At 38.7% G+C, this 26,085-nt stretch overlaps 1 protein-coding gene across 1 annotated transcript in view; it reads right to left on the reverse strand.

Moving 5' to 3' along the window:
* The window catches only part of haus8 (HAUS augmin like complex subunit 8), a 73,187-nt gene that overhangs the window by 26,666 nt on the left and 20,436 nt on the right, over positions 1–26,085 (reverse strand). Inside the window, exons 5-11 of the mRNA XM_073068377.1 lie at positions 24,927–24,957; positions 14,297–14,334; positions 13,477–13,541; positions 11,934–11,967; positions 9,732–9,830; positions 8,953–9,008; positions 1,834–1,929 (exon numbers count right to left, since the gene is read on the reverse strand). Of these exons, the coding sequence (XP_072924478.1) occupies positions 1,834–1,929; positions 8,953–9,008; positions 9,732–9,830; positions 11,934–11,967; positions 13,477–13,541; positions 14,297–14,334; positions 24,927–24,957 (419 nt within the window). The remainder of the gene's footprint in view (positions 1–1,833; positions 1,930–8,952; positions 9,009–9,731; positions 9,831–11,933; positions 11,968–13,476; positions 13,542–14,296; positions 14,335–24,926; positions 24,958–26,085) is intronic.

Genomic DNA, 26,085 nt, shown 5'->3' on the forward strand with positions numbered 1-26,085 from the left:
AATATCAAAGCAGCAACAGACTAGAGTTGGTGGAATGCTTTGGATAGATTTCTGTCAGGACATCAATCTGTAGGGAATCATTTCACTACAACTCACCTCGTTAAGACTAGCAGAAGTTATGTATATAATACCCAGTATACTTAAATATGTGCAGATTCACTTCACCATACAAACCTAAATCAGTCTTTTTCCAGTCACTATGGGCCAACACATTTCTTGTGAAATGCCATTAGTAATAGATTATGAAGTAAATAATACAAACCATATTTAACACAATAGTTACTTGAAATGCACTCAATAAATTACCAATTCATAAACTGGCCTAAATTTTCAGTGGCATTTCAGCCTTGCCTTGTCTTGATTGAACTGCTGATTTTTGGAAACAATTTTAGAAGCCACTGAACTGGAATTAGCCAAGTCATTAGACTTTAAAACATCAGATATCCAGCACCAATCCACTCATTTCATGTCTTAAGTGGACCAACTAGGGCAGACATCCAATGTGCTCCCATATGGTAATTGAGAGTTGAATAATTTGGCAAGGCTTGAAGTCACTGACTTAAGCTATTCAGCTTTAACAGCTGCTTGTTAGATAGCAGAACTTTGGGAAACCCAGTAGCTGAAGACAAGCTGGGGGAATATCATGGTAGAGAGCAAGTGCTTTTATAGCAGTATTTGCATCCTGATGTTTGATACACCAGGGTCCATTAATCTGCTTCCCTTCCACAAAGTAGTAACTGTACATAGAAGATGGAAACATTATCTCCCCACTATTCACACACAATGCCCAACACTTCACAAACTGGCACTGAGGAATGACCAACATTCACTCTACTAATCACACTGACCAAGACGACAAGTGGAATATTTTAGATTGTAGGAACCTACAGCTGTCATTCAAAACAATATATAGAAACCAAAAGTTCCAAGAAAACCCGAGGGGTGAGTGTAAAAGATAAATTAGTAGCTAAAGAGAGGACTTGAGTAAATAATGAAAACTGGAAATGCTCAGTTCAGATAAAGAGGAAGCTAGGGCTTTTCATTTGAAGTCTATGCCAATTAATCAGAATTGGGAAAAATACATATCAGTAGCTTTAAAGCTAATGCAAGATCATGAAAATAGGGAAGGGGAGAGTAAAGAAAGGATTCCCAATTAGAGCATAGTTCATAACTAAATAATGAAAGTAATAAGGTTAATACTTGGTTTGAAAATATGCCAGGTATGGCCTCAAGCATCACAACTGAAGTAATAGCAGAAAATGCTGGAAGTAGTCCGAGGTCACAATACATCCTCGGAAGAGAATCGGATGTAACATTTTGGGCTGAAGACCTTTCATCAGAACTGGTAAGGGGACAAAAAAGTTTGAAAGTTGCAGGGAGGGTGGGACTGGAGAAAGGATTTTCATTCCTAAAAAAATTAAATACATCAAAGACTCTTCTGTGCAGTGAGGTGGAAAGACAACCAAGTCATCAGTTAGGAAGATGACAGAATAGCTCTAAGCTAATTCAGCTGCAGTTGCACAGAAATTAATGTAAGGTCTTTGCTGAAGACAATATATGAAGTCAGAAGGAAATGGAGAAGATGAATCATAGTCATGGTCTCCCATGTTTAAAAAAAAAGTTTTTTTTTAAATTATAAATTCTGAATAAGGCATGTGCTAAAGGGTTCAAAGCATGCAAGAAAAAGCTACATTGAGTTTCCTGATGTGGCTTGTTTTCAAACACTCAACAGTCTTTATCAAACAGGTATATCCACACATTTCTAATCATTTTCTTTTGCAAGAGTATGGGACATCTGAGAAAACAAACATTAGATCAAGTATTTTATCTCACCTTAATGGTCATATAGGAGAACAGCAATTCATCAAAATCCATTTGTTCAATGTTGTCTTCTTCAGACAAGATAGGAGCCATCTGAGAAGTGACGTTCTTTGGGAGGGGGTGGGGTGAAATAAGGACAATTAACACATAAAAATTTTCATGAATAAAGCATTATTCAAAAATGTGATCATTGAAGCTTCAGATTTTAAAACATTTCAATACAAGTTTAAATCAGCAAATCTGCAAGACAATCCTCCACATTTCATGACCAACACATTCCTGCTGGAGCAAAGGGTAAGACTGGCAGAACCAGGGAAACCTGGGATACTGAAGCTCTAGTCAGAGAAAGTGAGGCATACATCAAGTATAAAAGCTGAGATCAAGTGAACTTCTTGAGTATTACAAGGAATTTAGAAATATACTTTGAGAAATCGAAGGACAAAAAGAGGACACGAGATAACTTTGGCAGCAAGATAAAGATAAATCCTAAAAAAATTCTCTATATTAAGAGAAAAAGGTGACTGGGAGAGAATAAATTTCCTTAGGGATCAAAATTGTCATCTACATGTGGAGCAACAGGAGACAGGCGAGGTCTGAAATGAATACATTTTATCTATATTTACCATGGAGGTGGCCATGAAGGTTACACAGAGAATAATGCTGCCCTGAAATATACTTGCAGAGTACATTTCAGAATATCAGTATTCTCTTCCCTAAAATCAGAAGTGCCGGCACATGAGGTGGTTCAAGCCACAGATTTGACAAGTGTATCCAAGAACATTGTGGAGGTAAAGGGAAGAAAAGGCACGAGCCCTGGCAAACCGATTCATATCATCATTACAAACAAATGCTTTCCCCTCCTCCTTCCTCCCCCACCCAAAAGGACTGGAGGGTGGCTAATATTGTGCCTTTGTTTACAAAGGCTGCATGGATAAGTTACAAAAAACAAGTCAATGAACCTAAAATTTATGATGAAAGGTTACTGGAGGTGATTCTGAGAGACAGGATCTACCTACATTTGTAAAAACAAGAACCAATAAGCGATAGTCAGCATGACTTTGCACATGGGATATCATGCCTCACAGACAGATTTTTAAAGACATGACCAAGAGGACTTACAAGGGCAGGTAGGGTAAATGCTGTCTAAATGGACTTTAACAAGACCTTTGTCAATATTCATCATTGTGGCAGGTCTTGGAGGTTAGATCAGGTCAATCTAGCCAATTGGATATAAAGTTGGCACGATGGTAGGAGTCAGAAGGTCATAGAGGAGGTTTATTTTCCAGATTGGAAGCCTGTGACCAATGACGTGCCAGAATGATCTGTGTTGGGCCCTCTGTTTGTCATCTATATTAATGATTCAGGTGAGAAGGCAGATGATAGGATTAGAAAGTTTGATGATACCAAAATTGATGGCATATTGAACAATGAAGGTGGTGACCCAAGATCAGTGCAGAATCTAGATCAATTGAGCAAATGGGCCAAGGAATGGCAGATGGGATTCAGCTCAGACAAATGCAAAACGTTGCACTTGGGAAAATACACTTAGAGCTGACTTGTACAGTAAATGGCAGGGTCCTTCCTGCAAAGTTTTGTCAAACAGAGAGATATAGGGGAACAACCACATAGTTAACTAAATGTGGTACAGGCAGACAGTGGAAAAGGCAGCATTTGGTACACATGGTCAGGAAATTGAGTACAAGTTCTAATATCATGTTACAGCTGTACAAGACAGTTCAAGTATAGTGTACAGCTCTGGTTGCCTAAATAAAGGAAGAATGTCGTCAAACTGGAAAGGGTACCTAAAAGTCTCCTACGTTTCCAAGATTGCTTGGCTTGAGTTACAAGTAAATCCTGGGTAGGTTGGAACATAGGAAGCCAAGAGGTGGCTTTAGAGCTATACAAAAATCACACAGAGCCTAGATAAGGTAATGATTAATTTTTTTTCTAAGGTAGCAAAGTCTAAAACTAGAGAACATAGGTTCAAGGTGAGAAGGAAATATTTAAAGGGGACCTGAGGGACATGAGTTGGCAACATCACATGATGAACATTGAGCTCTATGACGACCTACCGATGCTCACTATTGAGGCTAGAAGACTGCAACTAGCGGGGCACTGTCTACGCCACCCTGAGCTATCTGCCACCTAGTGGTGGTGGTGGTGGTAGTAGTAGTAGTAAGGGGTAAGTTTTTAACCTTTGAGGTGGGTACCAAATACAGATTACGCTGTCAAAGGAATTGGTATTGGGAGTACAATTACAATGTTTTATAGACATTGATACAGGGACATGAGCCAGACAGGTAGAGATATATGAGCCAAATGCAGATAAATGAGAATAGCTCAGGTGGATCCCTTGGTTAGCATGAATAAATTAGGACAAAAGACCAGTTTCCAAGCTGTACAACTTTGTTACTCCTTGATCAAATAAGAGACTTGACTTTAAACAATTTTAACAACTTTAAACAACTGAATTAAAGAGAGCTAATGAATTACTTTTTAAAGTGTAGTCATTGCTATAGTATTGGATAGCATGGCAGCCAATCCATACACAGTAGTTCTAAACAATAACAAGATGACAACCTGATAAGATTTTATTTCCCCCCAGCACCATCCTCACCTCCCACATCACCAAATCCAGTAATTTAGGTGAAAGATTTGTTAGTCAAAAACATATATATCTGTACTTGAAACAATCCCTTGGCATTGCTATTTCTACCCAACACTCATTTTCACTAATGTTTCATATAAATGAGTGTTAGCCTGAATTCCACACAAGTATGATGAACTCAAAGCCTACTTCTCCTAGAAGAGTGTGCACAGATGACATCCAAATGCAAGATCAATTAAGATAGACATTCAAGATATGTATCACAACTCAAGTTTGACAATATTTAGGATGTTTGTTTCATTGACTAATCAGCAAATGACTGCAGCAGGCTGTCCAGATGTTGCTGCATTTAGGTTGTAAGCAGCAATTAAAATTCACACTAAAGTGCCAAGCAGTGATCACACCAAACACAAAGTACACTGCAGATGCTGTGGTCAAATAAACACGTACAAACAAGCTGGATGAACTCAGCAGGTCGGGCAGCATCCGTTGAAAGGAGCAGTCAACATTTCGGGCTGAGACCCTTTGTCAGGACTGAAGGAGGAGGGGGCAGGGGCCCTATAAAGAAGGTGGGGGGAGGGTGGAATGTGCCAGGTGAAAAACCAATCAGAGGAAAGATCAAGGGGTGAGGGAGGGGAAGCCAGGAAGGGATAGGCAGGAGAGGTGAAGAAGGAATGTAAGGGGAAAGCACTATGGGTAGTAGAAGAAGGCAGAATCATGAGAGAGGTGATAGGCAGCTGGAAGAGGAGGCAGAGTGAAAGTGGGATGGGGGAAGGGAGAGGGAGGGAATTACCAGAAGATGGAAAATTCGATGTTCATACCAAGGGGCTGGAGACTACCCAGACAGTATATGAGGTGTTGCTCCTCCAACCGGAGTTTGGCCTCATCATGGCAGTAGAGGAGGCCATGTATGGACATATCCGAATGGGAATGTGATCACACCAAGAGAGTCTAACCACCACACTTAACACTCAGTGGTATAAACATCAGAGGTAACAAATAAGCACTTCTCTGGCTTCCATCTGGGTACAGTTATAATCGATTATAACCAACGTTTCGATGACAAACTCTGCCATCTTCATCAGGGATGATGTCTGGACATGGCTTTTTGGACTGCCCGGTGAAGGAAGCCATTGAAATAAGACTAGAGAATAAGAATTTCAACAAAGACAAAGGTCTTACTCTAAAAAAGAACTGGAATTTGATTGTAAACAAGATGAGAGAGTGGAAACTTGATTGGGTGAGGACTAACCAATCAGAAATGACTGAGTATGGGGGTATACCACCAGTCTAGACATGACCTGGCATCATCCCTGATGAATATGGCAGAATTTGTCATCAAAACGCCAGTTATAATCAATCCCTGTACCTGGATGGAAGCCCAAGAAGGGTTTATTCATCATATACGCCGGGAAAGCACTATATCACTGAGCTATCCACTATCAACGGCATGGAGAATCACTGGAGAACAAAACCTCAACTGGGCTTTCCACATGAATAATATGACAACAAGGCCAGATGAGAGATTTGGTAACCTGTAGCAAGTGACTCATACTGACAGCCCAAACCCTTCCCAGTATCTGCAAGAAGTCAGGAGAATGATCAAATATTTTGTATTTACTTTGAATGTAGTTCCAACACCTTTATAAAGCTGACATGATCCAGGACAAAAGATAAACTCTCCATCCACCACATATGCATCTCCTCCTCCACTGACACACAAGGGTAGCAGTGTGCATCACCCACAAAATGCACTGAAATTATGCATTAGCTATTCTGATAGCATCTCCCATCTTGCAAACCATGACCTGCATGTTCCCCTTCAAGCTGCCCACTCTCCTGACTTGGAAATATATTGCCAATCATTTACTTCCTCCCCAGTAGCACTGCTAGGGGTATCTTTAACAGGAAACTGCCACAATTCACAATGTGGTTCACTACTTCCTTCTCAAGGGCAATTAAGCATGGACAGTTATACATGCTGACCTAGCCAGCAATACCAAGATCTTAAAAAGGGAATAAAGGAAAATGTTCAATTCACTTCTACATCCTTTTGAGGGATCAGGTAAATTGAGACAGAACTTAATTTTCTCATGACAGAACTGCAAGGAGGGTTACTGGCACTTGTTCAAGTTCCAGCATCTTCAAGTGTAAGAGCAAAATAAAAAGTGCACAGCCCAACAAAATTTATTTCTACCATTCCTACATCATGCAAATTAAGATTAATTGTTTAATGGGACTTACCGTCAACCATAATCTTATCAAGGTCACCAGAATGAAAAGCAGAATTGCTAAACAATTTAAACAGGCAGATGTTGCACTTTAACTATTACGATTTAAAAGATACCATTAACATCTAAGAGGTTAGTAGATAGCAATCCTAAACTAATACAAGGATACAAGAAATAGCATGACAAGGACATCCAACTCTTTGAGCCTGTTCTGCCATTAAGATGATAGCTGATCTTCTATCTCAGCATCATAACTTCCTGCCTCATCCCTATATTCCCAGACTTTGTTATTAAGCTAAAGTCTGCTTCAAATAAATTAAATGATCTATCTTCCACAAAATTCAATTCATCACACAGTTTTCCACATCTCAGTCCCAAACATAAAATGTACAGAAAGGTGCAGGGCCAGATTGACACTGCAAGCTCCCATATCTAAATTAGCAATAAATTCCCCAAATAATTGCTCCATTATCAGTTTTATACACAAATGAACTGCCCCGCCCATCTCTACTGCCGCCTCAAGCCCACTTTCCACAGAAGAAAGAAGTTGCTGGCATGGACAATTGATTGCTGAAGCTGACTGACAAGGACAAAAGAAAAACAGGAAAGGTTTGCTTGCTTAGGCATAAATCTTTGAAAAATGACATGCAAACATTAGATCAGTTTTATGCAAATCTTTTCTGCCATTGCAGGTTGGTTTTACTGGCATCTGCATCAATGTTCACACAGATGAAATATCTGACCACCCAAGGAAATGCATCCCTGTCACTCAACCAACCACCTGATCATTGTATTTCAACAGCAGGCCTATTGTCAGCATCTTGTCTTGTCCATAGCAAAGCACAACAACTATATTTTCCTATATAAAAAAATAGCCCAAGAACTAATCATAAAGCTCTAGGAAGGGAAGAAAAATAAAATCAGCGGTGGGAGAATATTCATAAAAGATCCATATTTTAACCAATGCTGGAAACGTAATGTTTACATTTACTTTACAACTTAGCTATGAAATTAAAGTTTGATCAGCAACTTGCAATTATACAATTGAGCTGCTCAGATTGCTCATCACTACCGCCAAACACATTTTTAATCAAGGTCTCTTGAAGAAGGCCCATTGATACATAACTGCTATAGCTCTTCCCACTACTACTGGGCAGGAGGCATGAAGCCAAAGGCCCCACACCACCAAGCTCAGGAACAGTTATTACCCTAAAACCATCAAGCTCCTGAACTGGTGTCGATAGCTTAATTCACCACCAACTCAACTGATTCTACAACCAATAGACTCACTTTCAAGGACACTTTACAACTCATCTTCTCAGTATTCTTATTTTGAAAAATTTGTCTTCCTTTGCACAATGGGTGAGTGTGACCTGATAGATGGCATAAACAAGGTGAAATCACATACATTCTGTTCTCCAAGGAAAGGGAGCTTGAACACCTTTTCCTTGGGTGCATGGAAAGGGACCCAAAACCAAAACATTGCTTTAGAATCAGAGTTGAGAGACTTAAGAAGAGACATCATCCGAAGCTTCCTCAAGCAAAGGATGGTATTTATAATGAGCTGCCAGAAATAGTGGTTGATTATCAACATTTAAAGGCCATCTAAGTAGAAGAGGTTTAGAGGTTTATGGGTCAAACACAAGCTGACAGGACTAACTTGCTGGGCAACACAGCTGGCATACACAAGGTGGGCTGATGGGTCTGCTTCCATGGTCTTTAACTACGACTCTATATACTGCCATGTTAATGAGGGTTATTGTAAATCAGAGAACTAAAATATTCTCATTGTAATCCAATCATTAAATTTAAGAATTTATACAATAATTTTTCCACTCCAACGGATCACACACCTCATCAAACCCAGAAATATACTGTACTGAAATATCTATAAACACAAGAGATTCTTCAGATGCTGGTCCTCACAAAAAGTCTTGTTCATAGATGAGTCCTGATGAAGAGTCTAAGCCTGAAATGTCAACCTTTTACTCCCCTCCATAGATGCTATGTGACGTCAAATTTTTCCAGCATTTTGTGTGCTACTAAAATATCCATAATGTATTTCATAGAACTTTGGCCAATAACAAAATTCTGCTCAATGAGAATGGAAGCTCACATAAATAGGGAAAAGTCGGGAGCTTGCAGTAGAAATCAAAGTCTTAAATCTTCCTTCTAAGTTCTTCTCCTAAGGAGGCACTAAGGAGCCCAGTCCAGGTGAAATATAGATAATAATAGCCTAAGCAAGTCCCAAGACAGAACTGTTCCTGTTACATAAGATAAGGAGATCCTTACCAGAACAGATTCCATATTGCCTGTACATTCTGGGACTTCAACTGGAGAAATTTCAGCTGAAATACACAGTAGGTAATTATTTTCATCATCTTCTCCTTTACTAGCAGCAATCATAAAACATAAATTTTCAAAAAAGTGTTTTATTTACATTTCAATAAACAGTAAAAGCCCAAAGGTCATATTGGCACACCAAAAACACATGTACATACAACACAACTTCATGTTAGCTCCTTTTCCTTGATGAGAAAGCTGTACACTAGCTATTATTTCATTGAATGACAGGCTCATCTGGTCTTTTGTCTCAACTGGTTTTTTTTTACCTGAAGCCCATAATTCTTCATACCCTTCCAGTCCAAAACCTTCTCTCAAACCTCAACATACTTATGACTCAGCATCATCAGCTCTGGTATAGTGAATTCTAAGTATCTACAACTTTTAAGAGAAAAATTTCTTTCCATTTTTAGTCTAATGCATGCATCTCCTCCATCTCAATACTACAACCCCTGGCTCTAGTTTCTCTTATAAAGTAAGATCTGCTCAGCATCTACTCTACAAGCGTCACTGAATTTTATAGTTCAATCATATTACCTCTCCTTAATTGTAAACTACTCTAAAAAGCTTATTTCCATTCTGCTCAAACTTTCAAACACACCCTCATCCCACAAAGTACTTCCACCCCAATTCCTAACATCTTAAAAGGTTATTATATCATTTGTTGTTAATGAAACTCAGCTCGAAGATGCATTAAGAGAAAGGAATGTACTGCAGGTGGTACTTACGTTTCATTACTGATAAATCCCAGTCTAGAGAAGGCATAAGCATGCTTTCTTCAATACCTGTAGAGTGCAGGGCTATGTTCTTTTTTGCTGTATTTAGTCCTGTTAAAATAAATTACAAACAACCCATTGTTAAATTTATTCAACACAACATCTCACATCCAGCAAAACTCTGATAGCTCACTAAGTGACCATTCAGAACCTCCAAAAGGACCACAATGTTGTTGTTGGGTTTGGAGGCATGCATTGCCTCAATGACCCTATGTTGGCTGGAGTCAGAGGTTTACGCTTTGGCACTTGGTAGGGCCACTCATGCCAAATAGGTCAAAGGGTAGAAGCCAAACCAAGAGTCCTCCACTGGTCCTCCAGGCTTGGGGGTTCAACTCAGGGCCAACAACTGACTGGCAAGATAAAATTGTTACAGAAACAGCAGTGAAGAATCCTTCTTCACCTGAATGCAACAGTATTCCTGAGTATCCATGCTGAACTTGCATGACTAACAATAGTGAAAACTGAGAGGAAGCTACTGACACGATGAAAGAAACACTGAACACTGCAGGAGATGGAGGACCTTCATTGCTGCCCTAAACGTCAGCGGTATAATGGGCAGTAAGTAATCATTCAGAAACCCAAATGATTCAGTAACTGGGTCATCAGGCAATGTTGCCATAGTCAGGGTCTTGATTCCTGTGTTCACTTTAAACTTCACTGGAGTTCTGAAATGTTACACAGTAACATTTTTAAACAGAAAATTAATATGTTCACATCAACAAACAACATAGACAGCAAATTTGTCAATGAAGCATCAGAGTTCCAAGCACACTGGATTAACAGAATTTTACTGTAGTTCTCTTATGGAAAGGTACAAAGTTTCTAACGTTTTATGGAAAATAAAGCAGAAGTGGTGTGTTGAAACATACAGTCAATTAAACCATTTATTCCCCCAAACCAAATTACATAAAATGTAGTATTTTCTCCTCTCAAATCACGTTTGCATATTGCCATCATTACAACATGCTCCTTTTAAAAATATTGGCTTTGCTCCTTTAAGATTACATAGGATGGGAGTTATTTGGGAAGCAATTATCAAAGGTATTATATCAAATTGTCAATAACTAAACATTTGAACCAAATCATCATTAAGAGGTTTGTATGACATCTAATGATCAGTAATTATTTACTGGTGTTCAATATACTGTATGATAGGCTGAGAGTCCTAGATTAGATGTCAATGTAATGGTTGTATTTAGAAAGAATTCTGGAACACTACCCTCCCATGTCAACTGAGGTCTGATGGGTAGACTTCATGGATACTATCTGGTCCTCCACTTACAGCAGGGGTTCCCAACCTTTGTGTCATGGACCAATACCATTAAGCAAGGGGTCCACAGACCCAAGTTGGGAACCCCTGATTTAAAGGGAATTTTTAATGGAGAAAAGAGACTGATTCCACCCCTCCTCCACCTTTTTCTGAGGAGCTGATAATGGAGAATGCAAGGTTAGTTTGTTTAAATGCAATGTTTATAAGCATTTAAATAGACAGAACACAGCTGATAGCATAAGTTAAAATGCTAGTTTGGGAAAATTGCAATAATTGTTGATAAATTTTTCTTTAAATAAAAAATGTCAGGCAAGTAGTATTGCACTGACTTTAGGAATTAGCTACATTTACCATAAACCTCAGAAGAGATAAATAACAGAAGATTCATGAATTGGTATTACTGAAATAAATCATGAATTAAGGCAACAAGTACTCGAGCCACAGATCTGGGATTCACAGCCAACATATCTTGGTTACAGTTGTAATAAAAATCCATCAAGAGCATTAAAGCTTCTCATCCCTACCCATCAACTCAGTTGAACACTAGACTGAAGTAAAGCAATATCTATGAACAAAGCCTTAGCAAAGCCTCTCTTCAGGAAAGGAAAAGAGAAAAACTGTAGAATAACTGACCTCAAATTGAAGGCAGGAGAGTAATCACATTAAAAGCTACTTTAAAAGAATGAAGTCACTGTACAAGTGAAAAGGCTTCAGCCAATTTTTATTATTAAGATCAAGCATTGTTCATCTCTTATGGAAACCATACCCTAAATATTATTCACGACAAGTTAAACAGGAAAACCTAGTTCTGAGCAGCGTCACTGACTTGCAAAAGCTTTTGGCTGTAGTACTGGTCAAATTATCCAATGGTTATAGCTACTTACGTTTCAATTCAGGTCCAGAACTTTTCTCATGACCCTATTAAATACACACAACAAAATCAGATTTCCAACAGGAAAACAATCAGGTCTTTAGTATTCTAATATGACAGATTTGAAATCAATTTTAACCCCTTTTTAATAATCCTCTTTACCAAATTTTTCACTCAATGCTGAGGCTTTTTCTTTAGGCAGTCCCTCAAGCTTGAAAGTTACATGCTTTGACTCCAGCTCTGTAAGTTCCGAGGAAAATGTAGGACTTGCAGAGGGGGAAGATGTGCTTGATAGGATGAGTGGATTGATATTTTCAGATAACATACTTCTTCTGCCATTTCACCTGGACTTCTTTCTGTGTGCTCCCAACCAATATTTGATGGTTATCAGTGCCATCCCAAATGCTCCCTTTCTGCCACATAGTTATGGGCCATGGATTCCCAAGAGTCATAAGAGGAGGAATAAAACATTCATCCCTTTGAATCTGTTCCACAAATAAGATCATAGCTGATCATCTACCTCAGCACCAATCCTGATAATCTTGATTATCTAAATGTCCTGAAATTCATCAATTGAGTAGTGGCCAAGACATCAAGGCAGAGAATTTCAAATGTTCACTGAGTGATGACATTTCTCCCCAATCCAGTTCTAAACAACTCATCCATCTTAAGTATATGTCAATACATTTTGGCTAAACATTGACATATCCGGTCATATTTAATTTGTGCTTTACTCAAATTCCATTTATACAACTGTGAAGTTAAGATTTAGGAATTGTTAAGTAACATATCTATTTGCTTCCAAATTAATTTCTGGTACATTTGCAACCCTTGGAAATCACTTTGGTGGCTGCATATTAACCTCTGCATTAACAAAGAGTTCAGGATGCCTTAAATTATTTCTGCACAGCACTATTGACACAATGCCCAGCAATATTCAAATTCAATGAGGAAAACTTTATCATAAATTCTAAATAATGAATCTGAAATAGCTATTGTCTACTTCAAAGAAAGTACATCTTGGTCTGCTATTGATCCAAACAAATTCTTACTACCAATCATTACGTATAGAGGCCACAGTTAAGATGCAAAATCTCCAAGGATGAGATCTCTTACCCAAAATATACTTTGCTTAAGATTCTTTTTTATCTCTAGACCTTGCAACAAATTAACTTTAGAAATAATCTGACAAATACATAATATTAATAGAAATATCAAGGATAGGGAAAAACATGGGATCCTTTGTGCCGAGTCTCATGGAAACAATACAAAAGAAAAATCTGAGCATTCTTAAGCTCAGCAAAATTAACACCGAAAGGAGTATCTGCTGAATCAAATCATCACATCATGAAGAAAGTAAAATTATGAAAATGGTTTTATAAACCTGTTATTCATTCTTTATCCCAGGGTTTCCCAACCCTTTTTTTATGCCATGGAGCCTTACCATTAACTGAGGGGTCCATGGAGCCTGGGTTGGGAACCTTTTCTTTATCCAGTTTAATACAAATACTTAGATTTAAGCTGGGAAACAATGTAAACCTATGTTCACCTCTCACCTTGTTGACCACTTTCTTCCTCGTGGCTGCAGCTTCTCGAAAGCGAGATGATACAACTCGGGCCCCTATAAGGAAATGTGAGGGGAAATGATTCAAAAATTAAGATGCAGGAAAAGATATATTTTAATTTTTTTTCTCAAAAGAAATACAAATGTTTCAGCAGATGAAGATCATAACTATATAGCCTGAGTGGGTGGAACACAACTGAGTACCAATAAGTAACTTCCGACTAAATCTTACACACAAGAAAATCGCAGCAGGCCACCAAGTCCCTCAAGCCTGCTCCACTTTTCAATATGATCATGCTTGATCTCCATCAGCCTCAAGTTCTCTATGCCAGCTCCTACAACCCTCAATTCCTCAAGTGTTCTAGTATTTCTCCATTGTGATTTTCAAAGCATCTAATGATCTGTTCTCCAACTCCCCTTGAAGTAGAGATTTCTAGAGATTCAATATTCTCCAAGAAATTGCTCCAGAACTCAATTTTAAATGACCAGCACCTTATTTTGTAACCATATACCCTTGTTTGCAATTTGCCCATTAGTTAAAAACAAACTTCTACACTGGCTTCCAAATAAGATCAAGTATATTTGAACATATCACCCCTCACTATTCTAAACTTTAAGGAATATAGACCCAAGCTGTGTAGCCTTCATTTCTTTGTCTTCCAATAAAAAGTAGCTAACTTTACCCAACTAACCTATATAATTTAAACACATTGTCTCAAACATAGATAGTAGGTGATGTTATTAATAACCATTTTTTTAAATTAATGATCACTGAAAAATGTCCTTGGAATATAATTACAACTAACGCTCACCTTTTAATTTTTTATTATACACCTCCATTGAGGATGCTCTGGAAAAGAAAATAAGATAAGGCATTAAAGCATTAACCTGATGACTGAAAAAATTCATTCATGGTTCAAATAGTAATAAAACCTAGTGAAGAAATGCAATACTGTACAATAAAATTAATGCCACAGTGTACATGATAAATCATATTATCCCAACTACAGCTATAAAAACAACCAGCCATAAAATTACATATTTTCCTCTTCTCAACTTTAGATTTGTCTCTTGAATATATGCAATGGCATCACACCAAGTTAGAGTGTAAATACAATAGTTGTTACATTATTAGCAGCAATCCAAGCAGCAAATTTTTAGAAACCTTATACATATCATACCTATAGTTACAATAAAAAGTTTCAGAACCCTTTGCAGTTACCTGGTTTTCTGCATTAGTTACTCATGGTCTGTGGTCTGATCTTCATCCAAGTCACAATAGACGAGCACAATCTGCCTAAACTAATAACGCACAAACAATTGTACTTCTCATCAATACTGAGTAAACCCTATCCCCGTTATATGCATCTTCAGACTATGCAGATTCGCAGTTATGCGAGGAACATATTTCTACCAACGTCTCCTTATATGTGTCCAAAACTCACAGTTATGCGAGAAGCCCTGCTTTCCCACCAATACATGTCACGTGCACACGCCTCACAGTCTCACTGTTGGGATAAGAAGCACCGCTTTCCCGCCGATACAAGTCAGGTGTGCACAACTCAGTCTCCCTCCCAACAGTCTCACAGCATTGGTTTTGGCAAGGTGTGGATGTGCGATCTTGCGCTCTTAAACTTTTGTTGGTTTTACCTACGGTGCAGTGATTTTGTGCTTGAAGTATTTAACTGTGCCTCCTAAGCATCCGATGTCATGTCCTGGGCCATCAGCCAAGCGGCAGAGAACCGCTTTAACATTTGAAAAAAAGTTGGAAATTATAAACAGCGACATCTGGTAAAAGTAACACAGCTCTGGGACGCTACTGCCAGGACAGAAACTTGCCTTTAAAATTCTTCTGTTGCTTGACAATGCGCCAGCCCATCCTAAGCACTTAGACAGCATTCATCATAATATAACAGTGAGTTTCCTGCCACCTAATACAACATCGCTGATTCAACCACTCGACCATGGTGTGATCCACATTCAAGGCGTGTTTTTTTTTACAGCGTACTATCTCTCAGATGCTGCAAGCAACAGACGATTTTGAAAATCCCTGGAGTTTACCAACGGTGAGGGAATGGTGGAAGTCGGAACACTTGGCACAAATGGCAATGGACACAGACCCAAGTTTAGAATGGAGTCAGCATTTCAGTCGTTCCCTGCCATCAACCGTTCTTCCCTACAAGCAAATTTATGCTGAAAAACAAAATACTGCCAAGCAAACAACCCTCAGCACTTTACACTACTGTACACCCTAGTATGTTAACTTTCTATGATTTATTACATTGAATATTACCTTAAATTTATGAAATATAATACAAATGTTGCCTTGTGGTACTGCTTTTGTGGCATATTGGTATGAAAATGTGAATAAATTACAGATAAAACATATTCAGGAAGCCCTCTGGAACACATCCCTATTTTCTCCATTTAAATAATTATTTAAATTATTTATAATTATTTATATCATGCGATTTCACATTATGCGTCGACTACGAGGAACGTATACCCGGCATATAACGTGGATAGGGTGTACATCATTTAAAAAATTACAGTCAAGGTTCATTAAAAAAATGTGAACCTCTGGGGCAAATCCTTCTATAAAATGTATTTGGAGTCCAGTGTTCCAATCAATGAGATGAGATTGGAGGTGTGGGTTGTAGAGGTGCCCTGCCCTATAAAGAAAGGCACACATAGTCAGGTTACAGACAGTCTGCTCTTCTCAAGAAAGATCTGTTTATGTGCACCATGCCTCGATCAAATCAACTTTTAGAGAACCTTAGAAGATGAATTGTAGATATGCATGAAGCTGGAAAAGACTATAAAAATATCTCAAGAGAGCTGAGTTCATCAGTCCACAATAAGAGAAATTGTCTCCAAATGGAGGAAGTTAAGTACTATTGCTACTCTCCCCAAGAGAGGGCATCCTGCAAAGATCACAACAGAAGCACAGGGTGCAATGCTGAAGGAGGTGAAACAGAACTAAAGGGTAACAGTAAAAGACCTGCAGAAATCTCTAAAGCTTGAAGTCTCTGTTCATGTGTCCACTACAAGAAAAACACTGAACAAGAATGATTTTCATGGTAGGACACCATGGTGAAAACCACTGCTCTCCAAAAAAAATAAAATCACACAAACAAACAAACATTGCTACACATCTCAAGTTTGCATCACCTGGATATTCCACAACACTTGTGGGACAATATTCTGTAGACAGATGAGACAAAAGTTGAACTTTATGGCAGAAATGCACACTGCTATGTTTGGAGGAAAAAGGCCACTGTACACCAACACCTCATAACAACCATGAAGCATGTGGAAGGAGCATCATGGTTTGGGTTATCTAGTTTTAGGACTCACATGAAGATCTGATCACATTTTAGGTCATATTTTTGCAGATACAGAGAAAATTCTAAAGGGTTCACAAATTTTTTAATACCACTGTACAAGGAACTTTGCATTAAAATAAATGCAGTTAAACTTAGTGGCTCTTTCATGTTTCCTGTCCTATCTCTATCTGCTCTTCTCACCAGACGCCTTTTCTTTTTAAAAAAAAAACATTCAAGTCAGCCTCTCCAAATGCCGGATGATGTGAATTAACGATGATGCAATGTAAAAGAATAAGTAAAATTTTAAATGCAGGGGAATTAAAAATGATGGGACACAACTTTAAAATCAAAGTTAGGCCATTTAGGAACAAAGAGAACTGTCCACCCCCCATCAAACAAATAAAAAGTGGAAATCTAAAACTATCTAGCATAGCTGAACAGGTAAATGAAAAAAATTGGATTTTTAAAAAAATTTGAATTCCATTAATCAGCTCAACCTGTAAAAATTAGTTAGAGTTAAATAGTAAACATTAAAAACAGAAAAGATTAAGTGCAAATACTGACAGCAAATAAGATTGCTTATGAACCTTAATCAATAGCAAAGTAAGCCACAGATGGAAGGATACATATTACACAGATACACTGAGGGTGGGGTGGGAAGATATCTACCAAAATATCTAGACATTCCATCATAGCAGTTGAATACAAAACCTTTGTCAGGATTCTGTTTATTGACTACACAATCATTCCTACAGTTCTGATCAAAAAGCTCCAGAACCTGGGCCTCTGTACCTCCCTCTGCAACTGGATCCTTGCCTACCTAACCAGTAGACTTCAATCTATGTGGATCAGAAACATCTCCACCTTGCTGACAATCAACACTGGCAGATCTCAGAGATGCGTTCTTAGCCCACTGCACTACTCTCTCCCTCTCACTCATGATTGTGTGGCTAGGCACAGCACAAATGCAGTCTATACCTTTGCTGACGGCATTGTTGGCAGAATTTCATATGGTGATGAGAGGGCGTACAGAGGCAAAATACATCAGCTAGTTGAGTGGCATCATAGCAACAATATTGCACTCAGCATTTGTAAGACCAAAAAACTGATTGTGGACTTCAAAACGGGCAGTCCTCGGAGGGATCAGAAGTAGAGAAAGTGAGCAATTCCAAGTTCCAGGGTGTCAATATCTCTGAGGCTCTAACCTGGACCTCACATATCAATGCAGCTATAAAGACACAACAAGTACTACATTTCATTCGGAGTTTGAGATTTGGTATGTCACCAAAAGCACTTGAAAATTTCTACAGATGAGCCATGGAGAGCATTCCAAGTAGCTGCATCACTGTTAGGCATTGGGAGGGGGGCACTACTGCACAGGATTGATGTAAGCTGCAGAGAGTTGTAAACTTAGTCATTTCCATCATGAGCACTAACCTCTGTAGTATCCAAGACATCTTCAGGGAGCCATGATGCCAAAAGACAGCACCCATCACTAAGGACCCCGAATACCCATGTCATTCCTGGCCCTCTTTGCTCCCATCAGGGCGGAAATACTGAAGCATGAAGGCACACTAAACCTTCACACTGTTCAGGAACAGCTTCTTCCCCTCTGCTATCCAATTTCTGAATGAACATTAAACCCATGAACACCACCTCATTACTTTTCATTTCTATTTTTACACTATTTAATATATACATACTGTAACTTTTTTCTATAATGCATTGTAATGTAGTGCTGCCACAAAAATCAACAAATTTCGCAACATATGCCAATGATATTAAACCTGATTCTGAATATTCAGTGGTCGTACTGGATTAAACAATAGATGGGAAGTTCTATTCGCAATAACACTAACTCTGCTTAAAAGGGATAACATTTACATTTGAAATTTATCATTGAAAAGAATGATTTATGAATTGTTTGTCTTACCTAGAGGTCTCAAAATATCAGTTAAGACTGTCTGGTGTGGATTCAGAGGGCTGTAGAGGTATCAGAATACAAAGCCAAGTGGAAATTTCCAAAAAAAAAGTTGTACAAGAGGAACCCATGTTGATTAAACTGTTTATAGTCAATGTAAAAATAAAGTCAAGATCTCCAAATTTCCAGCCTGTATGTATACCCATGTGTGAAATTAATGGGCCAGTTGCAAATTTTATTGTACACATCAGCAAGCTGTCTTTGCAATACTTAAAGCCAATTACAGCACTTATGAGTTGATAGAATCATTGAATGAGTAAGCATTGCATACGCAGAGCCCTTAGCATTGTCAATAATCCACATCATCCATCCCACAATCTTTGAACCCCTACCATCAGGCAGAAGGCACCACAGCATTAGGATAAGAACAGTTAGGATGGGAAACAGCTTCTTCTCCCAGGCAGAAAGACAAAAGAACTCCCAGCCATCACCCAGCTCTCACCACAGATGAAGTGCCAGTAGCAGTGTACTGTTTATTTTTTAAACTTGCGACACAAATGCATCTTATTTGTTAATTTGTGACAATACTTCTTTACGTTTTGTGTGACAGCATGTATCATGCTGTGCACATTGGTCCAGAAAAACATTGCTTTGTGTGGTTGAAGTGACAATATACTTGAACTTGTAAAGCCCACCATTCAGTCCACCCTGTTAATGCTGACTCTCTAGCAGTGCAACAAATTCATCCCACCCTCCAGCTCTCTCTAGTCCTCATCTAACTCCACCAAATCTGCAGATATAGTGTTTTTCATATTCTAACCAAAGTTCAAGAGGACTTCTAAATTTTGCTATCACTTCTCTTTATAATATTTCATTTCCCAAAAGTTTATCCTGTTCTATACACAAATTAGTTTACACCCTCAAATTCAATTTCAAACACCAAATTCATGGGGAAAACTGAAGGAGGAACCTTCCTCATTTAGTAGTTCCTCAGAATAAATTATCTAATTTTGTGGCTACCAAGATAGCCGATGAGACCAAATGTGGAAGTAGACTCTCCCACAGGTGGAACTAGAGATGGCAAACTAAGTCCTTGCTTTTCCAGTTGGGAAAGTGCAATGGTTTCTGCCACTTAAGCACGGCTTTGGTATGTTCCAAATGCATGGATGTAAGGTTCTCAATACCATCCTGAAGATAGCTTCTCATGAGTATATGGGGATGTGGGATGTCTTTGAGGCTTTAGGAACATACTTGAATCTTTTCCTGTCCATTTGGTAATATCTTCCCATGACAGAGCTCCAAACAAACTGCCTGTTTCAGGAATCAAGTGTTAGAGCAATGCAAGCTACCAAACAAAGCCAACCATATGCAACTGGAGCCTCCATTTGGAGGCCGTTGGGCTGGGAGAGGACAAGCCAAAATAAAAAAAAAATTGGAGAGCTTTACAGAAACAGCATTAGCAGCATTTTTCCAGTGCTTTGTGATGCTTACTATAGAGCAGGGGTGTCAAACTCATTTTAGGTCACGGGCCAGATTGAGCAAAATGCAGCTTCATGCGGGCCGGATCAGTCGGACGCGTGCGAACGCAGCTTTCGTTGCCTCCGTTTTTTCAGCCTGCTCTCATGTGTCTCAGTCTCTGCTATAACTACAAAGTGTTTCACTTTACAAATTCCGTTTCTTATGAAGAAGACTGCCAAATAAACACTAAAAACCCTGAAAACCAGGTACCTGAATAAACTCAGCATTAGCCATATCATACACCATAGGCGCTTCGATTACTGGGGCCAGCTTTAATAGTAATTAGATATTATCTCGCGGGCCAAAGATAATTCCACCGCGGGCCGGATTTGGCCCGAGGGCCTTGAGTTTGACATATATGCTATAGAGTGTCAAAGTCAGAAAAGCAGGAATCTCTGCTGTCAAGTAGACAAGAGTTTTTTTTTCCACCAGGTCTGAGAAACTGATCACTCACACAATCCATCCTTAAGCCAAGCACAAACACCCTTATTTTCTCTGATGCTGCACCTGCATTCATCTTACAAAGTATGTACCACACATTTTGATTCACAACATTCTAAAATACATTATGTCGAGTGATGGCATCTCCATCCAATGCAGTTATCCTCTTATCAGCACTGAACCAATCAGGTTAAAGTAATTTTTAACATCGTTAACCTCAATGTGGTCTCTTCTCCAAGGCTAAATCAACTAGGCATTTGGAGGCTGCCTAGATCTGTCTCCTACTACCCTTGAACCTTGCCCATATTTGTTAAGAGGACATTTAGTCTGGCAATTCCTGCTTGTGATCCTCAGACAATATTACATGATGTGTTATCACCATATAACCATATAACAATCACAGGCCATCCTAGTCCGTGCCGAACTCTTAATCTCACCTAGTCCCACCTACCCGCACTCAGCCCATAACCCTGCACTCCTTTCCTGTCCATATACCTATCCAATTTTACCTTAAATGACACAACTGAACTGGCCTCTACTACTTCTACAGGAAGCTCATTCCACACAGCTATCACTCTCTGAGTAAAGAAATACCCCCTCGTGTTTCCCTTAAACTTTTGCCCCCTAACTCTCAAATCATGTCCTCTCGTTTGAATCTCCCCTACTCTCAATGGAAACAGCCTATTCACGTCAACTCTATCTATCCCTCTCAAAATTTTAAATACCTCGATCAAATCCCCCCTCAACCTTCTACGCTCCAATGAATAGAGACCTAACTTGTTCAACCTTTCTCTGTAACTTAAGTGCTGAAACCCAGGTAACATCCTAGTAAATCGTCTCTGCACTCTCTCTAATTTATTGATATCTTTCCTATAATTCGGTGACCAGAACTGTACACAATATTCCAAATTTGGCCTTACCAATGCCTTGTACAATTTTAACATTACATCCCAACTTCTGTACTCAATGCTCTGATTTATAAAGGCCAGCGTTCCAAAAGCCTTCTTCACCACCCTATCTACATGAGACTCCACCTTCAGGGAACTATGCACTGTTATTCCTAGATCTCTCTGTTCCACTGCATTCCTCAATGCCCTACCATTTACCCTGTATGTTCTATTTGGATTATTCCTGCCAAAATGTAGAACCTCACACTTCTTAGCATTAAACTCCATCTGCCAACGTTCAGCCCATTCTTCTAACCAGCATAAATCTCCCAGCAAGCTTTGAAAACCCACCTCATTATCCACAACACCTCCTACCTTAGTATCATCGGCATACTTACTAATCCAATTTACCACCCCATCATCCAGATCATTTATGTATATTACAAACAACATTGGGCCCAAAACAGATCCCTGAGGCACCCCGCTAGTCACCGGCCTCCATCCCGATAAACAATTATCCACCACTACTCTCTGGCATCTCCCATCTAGCCACTATTGAATCCATTTTATTACTCCAGCATTAATACCTAACGACTGAACCTTCTTAACTAACCTTCCATGTGGAACTTTGTCAAAGGCCTTGCTGAAGTCCATATAGACTACATCCACTGCCTTACCCTCGTCAACATTCCTCGTAACTTCTTCAAAAAATTCAATAAGGTTTGTCAAACATGACCTTCCACGCACAAATCCATGCTGGCTACTCCTAATCAGATCCTGTCTATCCTGATAATTATAAATACTATCTCTAAGAATACTTTCCATTAATTTACCCACCACTGATGTCAAACTGACAGGTCTATAATTGCTAGGCTTACTTCTAGAACCCTTTTTAAACAATGGAACCACATGAGCAATACGCCAATCCTCCGGCACAATCCCCGTTTCTAATGACATCTGAAAGATCTCCGTCAGAGCACCTGCTATCTCTACACAAACTTCCCTCAAGGTCCTGGGGAATATCCTGTCAGGACCCGGAGATTTATCCACTTTTAAATTTCTTAAAAGTGCCAGTACTTCCACCTCTTTAATTGTCATAGGTTCCATAACTTCCCAAGTGTATGGGACATTGGAAAAAAGTTGAATTTCCCCATGGGGATGAATAAAGTATCTATCTATCTATCTTGTTTCCCACACCTTACACAATTCAATATCCTTCTCCTTAGTGAATACCGAAGAGAAGAAATCGTTCAAAATCTCTCCCATCTCCCTCGGCTCCACACATAGCTGACCACCCTGATTCTCTAAGGGTCCAATTTTATCCCTCACTATCCTCTTGCTTTTAATATAACTGTAGAAACCTTTCAGATTTACTTCCACCTTATTTGCCAAACCAAACTCGTATCTTCTTTTAGCTTTTCTAATCTCTTTCTTAAGATTCCTTTTACATTCTTTATATTCCTCGAGCAATTCCTTTACTCCATGCTGCCTATATCTATTGTAGACATCCCTCTTTTTCCGAACCAAGTTTCTAATATCCCTTGAAAACGATGGCGCTTTCAAACCTTTAACCTTTCCTTTCAACCTAACAGGAACATAAAGATTCTGTACCCTCATAATTTCACCCTTAAATGACCTCCATTTCTCTATTACATCCTTCCCATAAAACAACTTGACCCAATCCATTCTCTCTAAATCCCTTCGCATCTCCTCAAAGTTAGCCTTTCTCCAATCAAAAATCTCAACTCTAGGTCCAGTCCTGTCCTTCTCCATAATTATATTGAAGCTAATGCTATTGTGATCACTGGACCCGAAGTGCTCCCCAACACATACATCTGTCAGCTAACCTATCGCATTCCCTAACAGGAGATCCAACACTGCCCCATCTCTAGTCGGTACTTCTATGTATTGTTGCAAAAAACTATCCTGCACACATTTCACAAACTCTAAACCATCCAGCCCTTTTACAGAATGAGCTTCCCAATCTATGTGTGGAAAATTAAAATCTCCCACAATCACCACCTTGTATTTACTACAAATATCTGCTATCTCTTTACACATTTGCTCTTCTAACTCATGCTCCCCATTAGGTGGCCTATAATACACTCCTATCAGTGTTACTACACCTTTCCCATTCCTCAATTCCACCCAAATAGCCTCCCTAGAGGAGCTCTCTAATCTATCCTTCCAAAGCACCACTTAGGTGATCACTTAGGATCACATCATGGAATACATTTGCCTTTTGCCCTTTTTCAGTAAGTATGTTGTCTAACTCCATAAAAATGTAACTGCTATATAATAAAAATCTACTACATCTGATAACTGAAAATATCTCCTGCTGACTTGATATGCATTGATCAGTGTGGTTCCAGCCAATTTTTTATCATCCTACTACCCTACATAGTCCAAATTCTTATTGCAACTGCATTCACCTGGTTAAAATTTCCACTGCTATGCTGTGAGGCATTTTATTTTGGCAGCTTTCTGTAAAAGCAGTGTGCCCTGCTGGTAACAGCGCTTTGGCTTCAGCTAAAGACAAGGAGCAATGTCGTCCAACTTCGGAATGTTGTGTCAGGAATTTGGGATGTAGAGAAGTTTCTAGAGAGCTGGGCAAGAAGAGATTTCTGAAGGACAGCAGTCTAGTTTGGAGTCCTTTTGGCAGGAGTTACGGAGTGGTGCACAAGGAAAGATGCTGCAAAAAGCTATTAAGAGAGTCCCCAGTGCAAGGAGTGCTTTGTGAAAATGAATGGCTCTAGGGAGGAAGGGCCAATACTCCTGAGAGAGCCAGTTTGCTCAAGATGGTCTTCAAGGGAAATTCAGACTATGGCAGGTGCTTTCACACAGGCCATGGGTCCAGTGCATGAGTAAAGTGATATGCCCCAACTACTCCAGAAATAAGCTCTGATGTTTATGTGCACAGTGTACTGGTTGAGGTCCTTTTTTCCTGTAACTGTAAATTTGGCAAATACACTTTATAATTTTATGCTGGCGTATGATCTGTCATTTCTGGGCTAGCGATAACTGTATCGGCAGTATTTACACAGCATTCATTCAATAGAGGTTCACATCATTCCTTTCTGGTTGAACCCCAAATCACACTGACCCTAGACGTATATTGCTTATGAAAGGCGACCTTCTCACTGCTAAATCAAGTGACTGTTAGGAGTTAGCCAATGAGCCAAGTTGGTATACAAGACCTGCCGAGACGAATACACACCCTTACTATCTAATATAAAATATTGATGCAGTAGTTTCATAAAGTAAAACACTCATTAAGCAGTCAAGGAGCATTCTTAACATCCCACTTCAATAGCAGCAAAGAATCCATATAAGCATTTTTAACACTTACAAGTCCGACACTTCATTTTCTTCTTTAGTTGCTGCAAAATACAAAAATCATAGTAACAGATTCTAACTACCAAGATTGCATCAGTATATCCGAAATATGACATGCAGACCACTCCAATAAAATTGTCACATTTATATAATCATTTGAGTGCTTCAATTATATGAAGTTTAATCTGCTGTCCACTAGCTAAATTGTAAAATTCTGACAAACATTCAATAAAATTCAGGCAGTAATTTCTGTATTAGAAAGCAACTACTTTGAAATGCTGAAGAGGGCAAATGACTTTGCCAAGCATAATTACATAATGGCTGAAGAACTATACTTCCTTTGACTTTAAAGACCCTGAATCCCCTTGCCCACATTTTTTAAATATTTATTCATAATACATAAACATTACCAGACTTAGTGTTATCACCAGAATCTTTGGAGATGATTAAGCATATCATTAACAAATATTTTAAAAATAACAAGTTGTTCATTAGTTAAGCATTTTGATGCAGTTTTAAAATATTAGTAGTTTCCTTGAACCAGAGAATTTTCTTTTTTTTTTAATAAAAAGAATTTAGTGCTCAAGATTTTTTTGGCAGTTACCCATAAATGTATTGAATTCAATTTCATAACTTCCCATGATTGGTTTTGAAGGCAATTGCTACAATGCTAGTTAGTTCTATAAATCAATACTGCATTAATACAAGGCTACCAAGCACCAGCAAAACATTTTAGGAATTCTGAGTATATTCGAAGTTTCTCATTACTTATCCAGCAGTTGCAACAGCAGGAACATTACTCAAATCTTTACCATCAGTGTAAAGAGGAAACAATACAATAAATCAAGAGAAAAATGGAAAACAGGGCATCAAGAGAAATGAAACTCAGGAGCAATGATGATTCTAGGATTGCCTGATAGTTATAACTAGATTCATGAGATGCAAGAACTTTTTTTTTAATTCATTACATTCCACTGCTATATTTAAATTTATTTTACTGCAAGAGGAACAAAAAGATCAGCATCTTGACTCCTTGCCATTGTACTAGTTCAAGTTTTGTTCATGTGTCAGCATCTTTTCTGATGAAGAAATAAAGACAACAAGGACAAGTGATGAAAAGACAAAATGAAAAATCAAAACTTCCCTATCTTGAGAAAGATATGAGGATTAAA

The sequence above is a fragment of the Hemitrygon akajei genome, chromosome 16, assembly GCF_048418815.1.
Source record: "Hemitrygon akajei chromosome 16, sHemAka1.3, whole genome shotgun sequence".
Lineage (NCBI taxonomy): Eukaryota > Metazoa > Chordata > Chondrichthyes > Myliobatiformes > Dasyatidae > Hemitrygon > Hemitrygon akajei.